General features: G+C 36.8%; 1 protein-coding gene across 1 annotated transcript; it reads left to right on the top strand.

Moving 5' to 3' along the window:
- The first annotated feature begins 2,188 nt into the window (after positions 1-2,188).
- On the top strand, positions 2,189-4,141 carry dlx5a (distal-less homeobox 5a). Its single transcript, XM_017454650.3, has 3 exons — positions 2,189-2,701; positions 3,076-3,260; positions 3,534-4,141. The coding sequence occupies exons 1-3, from the start codon at positions 2,338-2,340 to the stop codon at positions 3,843-3,845; spliced, it is 861 nt and encodes a 286-aa protein (XP_017310139.1). The 5' UTR covers positions 2,189-2,337; the 3' UTR covers positions 3,846-4,141.
- The last annotated feature ends 2,122 nt before the right edge of the window (positions 4,142-6,263 follow it).

The following is a 6,263-nucleotide window of genomic DNA, read 5'->3' as shown; positions in this document are numbered from 1 at the left end:
GGGAATCGAACCCCCAGCCCTGGAGGATCATCATCTAACATTTCCTCAAAAAAAAGGATTTTGTCTACATAATTGCTGTGACCTTATGAGAAAATGTTACCAGCATATGCTGATAATGTAAATTGTCAGAACCCTAAAATATTTAAATTTATGGTATTTGACAGACACCCTTATCCAAAAGGATTTACATTTATCTCATTCATATATTTGAGCAATTGAGGGTTAAGGGTCTTGCTCAAGGGCCCAACAATAGCACCTTGGCAGTGCTGGGGGTTGAACTCATGACCTTCTGAGCAGTAGATCACCTTAACCACTGAGCTACTACTCCCCCCTTTTGCAAGTGCTGTGCATAACTGCTATGATAATTATTTTAATAAGCTTCGAGTAGATTTAAGTTCTTTTATATCTTTGTCAAAGACTGTCTGGTCTTTTCATTGACTTTTCACTGTATGTACAGTCTATAGGTCGAATGATTTAAATAGTATTTACCCCACAGACTGATATTGACGGTTGCGATAGATTTACGGTTTACGGTTTAATTTGGAACATTTATTCTAATATATCTGAAAATAAAACGGAGTTGGGTTATTATAAACCAATCTCAGTGCAGGAGGCTGGCTACAGCGAGCCAATCCCAGAGCAGGGGAGGTTATATCGTGCAGGAGGTGGGTTATAGTCGTTATACGGGTGGGAATATTAACTAAATTGAACTCACGTGACGTCAGGTATCGTACCCGTTCCTAAAAATTAAAGCCATAGCACTAATAAACGTTTTTAACATTAATAAACTTTTTTTATGCTTGTGATTAGAGCCGTGTCGTTAAACACATGCCAGTACTAAAAGAACCAAACTAGACGAGTAAAGAGTGTTCAATGAACTTACGTCATTTCCCGCAATTGTTTTGCATTCCGGAGAAATAAAGTGGTTTACTCACGACCCTATAATGAAGCTTATTCTAATAAAACAAAGCAGAAGATTTTCCCCATAAAGCTGCAAAATGAAATAATAATAGTAGCCAATATAAAAACAAAGAAGCGATGGCTTCCGAATGTTTTTCCTAAGCTTTTCGGGGTTTTTTTTTCACTATTATAATGGTGTTATTTTTAAACTTTCAATATATGTAAATTCAATTGTACTAATTTCAATATATGTGAAAAGGTATTTGGACGAAGCATATCCTATAGGAATTAGACATTTAATTTTATTAGACATATTTTTTAGTGATATTTTAACAGAACATTGAAATACATGACACTGTTTTGTTCGTGCAGAATACTCATCCTAGATGTATTTTTTTTTATTTATTATAAGCGCCTGCTTTGGCTTCAAAGCTACTTTTATCCTCACCACAAGGTGGCAGTATTTTACTGTTAGTCAGTATTTGGTCCAAGAATCTATTGCACTGAACATGAGCGCTACTTCACAGATGGTTTGGTAGCTTATTTTATATTTACAGTCTTTGTATTTTGGCTACTTTTTAACTTAACTGATTGTCCTAAGTGCCACCAAACAAACATTTTAAATTACATTTTTCAAAATGCCATAACGGTCCTGGTAAAGCGTGAATAATGTCCGCTTGACTGATAGACAGCAACGTGGCGCCTTTAAAAAATATTACTTAAATAAATAAATAAATAAATAAATAAATAAATGGAAAAATAAATATATATATATATATATATATATATATATATATATATATATAATAAAAATAAAAATAAATAATTTTTATATATATATATATATATATATATATATATATATATATATATATATATATATATATATATATATGTTTGCAATATGTTGTTTTTGTTTTTTGTTTTTTGTTTTTGTTTTTTGTTTTTAAAAACGCACACACAAGCCGTAATTTAGAAATCATTCAAGCAATTGGACTGTTGGGCTTATGATTGGTTCATACATTCTATTGATGCATAATAAATAAAGGAAAAATATATATAATGGCTATAGGTGTTAAAATCAATGTCTTAAATACATTTTTTCTAGTGCACTATTTATTTGTAAACAATATACAGTTGAATTTCTTTTCAGACCTTTGAAAATGGTTAATTTTCAGGATTACAGAGTTGTGGCTGTTGTGTGTGCGTTTTGGCCAATGGAGCAGGATCGTGGATCCTCCCTGCAGTGCGTAACAGCGCAGTTGAGGATTTAACCAAGTCTTTGCTCCGGGGTTTAGAGCAGTCTTCAAGAGAGCGCCGACGCCTGCACTTACACACACTCACACTCAGACACACGCGCGCGCACACACACCCACACCCACACACACACGATGGCAGTGTAAACTTCAAGTCCGTAGAGAGTCAGGACACGGCGCTATGACTGGAGTATTCGACAGAAGGATTCCTAGTTTCAAGCCTGCAGATTTCCAGAACGCCTTTCAGCTTTCCGCCATGCATCACCCGTCTCAGGAATCTCCCACTCTTCCCGAGTCTACAGCCACGGATTCAGGCTACTACAGCCCCGCAGGAGGGGTTCACCACGGCTACTGTTCACCCAACTCCAGCTCGTATGGGAAACCTCTGAATAGCTATCCGTACCAGTATCACGGAGCCAATGGACCTGCTGCTGGAAACTATTCCGCGAAATCTTACGCTGACTATGGCTCGTACCCGACTTCTGCCTACCATCATCAATATGCCGGAACGTACAGCAGAGTGCAATCACAGCCGAGCCCGCAAGGTAACACTTATTTAATGTTTTATTTTTTTTTTTAAATATCCCATTTTATTTTATTTATTTTCACGCCGTTTTATGCAAAAGTCTTCACGAAAATGACTGCAAAATTGTTTAAAGGGTTATTGTGAGATTTTCAGTCTGCATGTAGAAAATTCGTTTGTGCAATTATATCCTTTTTTTTTTTTTTTTTTTAGGAAAGTAATAAAACACTTAGTGTCGTTATAGCAAACGTTATACCAGGCATTATTTTAACCCCCTATATATATTTTTTTTTCTTAAACGGAAAACATCAAATGCCTTCTTACCATGCAGAAATGTTTCCCCTCCCGACTGCTTATTACTCATGTCTGTTTTCCTTTCTTTCGTATTTGTTGTAGAGAAAGAGACTGTCGAGCCAGAAATAAGAATGGTCAATGGAAAACCCAAGAAAGTCCGCAAACCGCGCACAATTTACTCCAGTTTCCAGCTGGCGGCTTTGCAGAGGCGCTTTCAGAACACTCAGTACCTCGCGCTGCCGGAGAGAGCCGAACTGGCCGCGTCTCTGGGGCTCACACAGACACAGGTATGTGTTCACTAGATAGTGAAGTCCCAATATTTCCTATTTTACTGAAATATGAAAATTCATTAAATGTGAAACAATCTTATTGTTTCTTATTATATTGGTAAAATAATAATACCTAATAATACCTATTAGACTGATAGCACTCTACTTTTTTCTGTTATTATTATTATTATTATTATTATTATTATTATTATTATTATTATTATTATTGTACTGTTTCACTGTCTGTTTTTACTTATTCTTGTTTCCCTTGTGTATTTCCTTCCTCCGCAGGTGAAAATCTGGTTTCAAAACAAAAGGTCTAAACTGAAGAAGATCATGAAGAACGGAGATCTGCCTCCCCCGGAGCACAGCCCCAGTTCCAGCGACCCGATGGCGTGTAACTCCCCTCAGTCTCCGGTCGTGTGGGACTCACAGGCTCCTTCCAGACCTCACCACCAAGCCCAAAATATCAACACAGCCACCTCCTCGTTTTTGGAAAACACCGGCTCTTGGTTTTCCTCCGCCGGTCCGGTGAATTCCCATCTCCAGGCCCCCAATTCGTTACAACACTCTCTGGCTCTCGGATCAGGAACGTTGTACTGAAATTTGTGTTAATACTCGGTTGTATCGGACTGATGTTTAATTTTTTTCCTTTCTGAAGAATATGCAATGTACTGATTTGACAGTCACAGAAAAAAAACGTGTATAATGTGTAAATGTGTGCATGTAATTTATTTGCATTTGGAAGACTTATTAAATGTTTTTCATGGACTACAGACCCACACATTCTCAATGGTGCCTTAAATTGAAACCTCAACGCTTGTCATACCTGGACGTGCCATATATTTAAGAGCAACGTACAATAAATATAGGAATTACGTGTTTTCTCTTTAAATTTACTCTTTGAGTCTGTCATATTTTTTTTTACACAACTGTTAAATAGGTCATTTATGTTAAAACTGAACACTCGTCCACTAGGTCTGTCGCTATAAAATATCTGATGAAGCATTTTTTGAAGACACCTTTACATTTTCTGAATTTAGTGTGGTATTTGGTAAATGGATATGAGATGGTCCCGGACTTCTAATAAGTCCAAGATTAAACTTGAATTACAAATAGTCCTGATCATATAAATTATATTAACGATGCAGTAGACATATGCCAGATCTAGGCCTATAAAATCGAGATGTCCAAAGATGCAATTATTTAGCATGCTAGTCGTTATGGAGTTTTAACACTTCTTCTCGCTGTGTCCAGATCCCATTAACACAATTCCGTATATACTTCAGAGCATTATGGTTTAATCGAATAGTGCTGTTTCGGGCTATGTTAGGTTATATTATTATTATTATTATTATTATTATTATTATTATTATTATTATTATTATTATTGTACAATACAGTTAAAAAACTGTTTTGTACTAATTGAACTAATTATCGGTCTATCTAATTACCTATAATAGCTTATTTAGTGGGCCTACCAGAGATAGTTTTCCATTCTTTACGATAAACATAGCTTATAAATATTGAAAGCATTTAGGATATTAGACTATGGATTTCAGAATGTAAAACAATCATTAAAAAATAGTGGTGTACATCTCTCTGTTTTTAATTTTTGAGAATGATATGAAAGAGACTGCTTTTGAGGACTCAGCCATTTCCTGCTACAACTCAGCTCCCACAGATCATCCATCATCTTATAAAGCATAAATCACGGAAATGTGAACGTTTAATCAAATCTGTATGACAACACAAGTGCATCGTAAAAAACAAAAAATCATAAAACATCACAGTAGGATATCAAATAAATATTTAGGCATACGTCTGCAGGTATTCGGTCATACACAACTATCTACCTCGTGCCTATACAGATATAAATATTATAGTGTACAATATCTTATTTGTCAGCAAATTTGAGGTTACACGTGTATGCGTGTATGCTCGTCACTATCCTTCAAATCCACCTCTCTCTTGCTTTCTCTCTCTCTCTCGTATACACACACACACACACACACACACACACACACACACACACACACACACACACTAACAACAATAGCGTTATTATTTCAACTAAAAACTGTAGTATTATAGGCTATAAAACGGAGGAAATAAAAGATATCATACAAGCTGCAAATTCCTGATGTGCAAGATTTACAAAATGTAAAACTGGTATTAGGATTATTATGTTGATTCTTGATTATCCTCTAAAGCATTCAAACACACACACACACACACACACACACACACACACACACACACACACACACACACACACACACACACACACGCACACACACACACGCACACACACACTTACTTCCTATGCCATTATATCGAGAGCCTTGTTAAATTCCAACTGACCATTTTCCACTCAGCGAATCCCTCCGCAAATGGTGTATGAATAATGACAGTTAGCTTCAACTGTATAACGCTCAACAATAATTATACTTCCACCAGGATTAGGGGTCCATTATCATAATCTGGACATTTACAATTATCTATAATTTGCAAAGATGCGCTTGGTTCTTGATTGCAGAAGGCTTTTTCTGGCTCACCATCGCTAAACAGTGACAGTAATAACGGTTAATTTTGCGGCCAATATATAAGAGGTGTTGGGCTGTGCAAAACACTTTCACACCTGAATTTGCTTACTCAACCACGAGCAGTGCATGGAACTGTCCGTATTTCATGCGGGATCTGCACCGAAACCACGGCCTCCGTCCGGCTATGGAGGTAAGCAATGTCTTAATGTCTTGTGGAGTAGTGGAGTAGAGAGCTGTGGTGTCTGTCCGAGGCGTGCTGATACTTGATCACAGACAGTGCTGAGGGAAACAGGCTATCTTTCAAATGCAAAAACGTCGTGTCAAGTAAACTATTACGATTCTCTCTCTCTCTCTCTCTCTCTCTCTCTCTCTCTCTCTCTCTCTCTCTCTCTCTCTCCCTTTCTCTTTTCTCTCCTCCTCTCTCTCCTTGTCTTGTCACATTGTCCTACCCTGTACTGTTTCACTATTAATTGTC

The sequence above is a fragment of the Ictalurus punctatus genome, chromosome 24 (assembly GCF_001660625.3).
Source record: "Ictalurus punctatus breed USDA103 chromosome 24, Coco_2.0, whole genome shotgun sequence".
In the NCBI taxonomy this organism is placed as follows: Eukaryota; Metazoa; Chordata; class Actinopteri; order Siluriformes; family Ictaluridae; genus Ictalurus; species Ictalurus punctatus.
This window is presented reverse-complemented; position numbering and strand designations above follow the sequence as displayed.

Bases quoted from the DNA above. Each gene is read 5' to 3' on its own strand.
- dlx5a (XM_017454650.3), top strand. From the start codon at position 2,338: ATGACTGGAGTATTCGACAGAAGGATTCCTAGTTTCAAGCCTGCAGAT. The intron at 2,702-3,075 runs GTAACACTTATT...TATTTGTTGTAG, and splicing joins ATCACAGCCGAGCCCGCAAG to AGAAAGAGACTGTCGAGCCA. The intron at 3,261-3,533 runs GTATGTGTTCAC...CTTCCTCCGCAG, and splicing joins TGGGGCTCACACAGACACAG to GTGAAAATCTGGTTTCAAAA.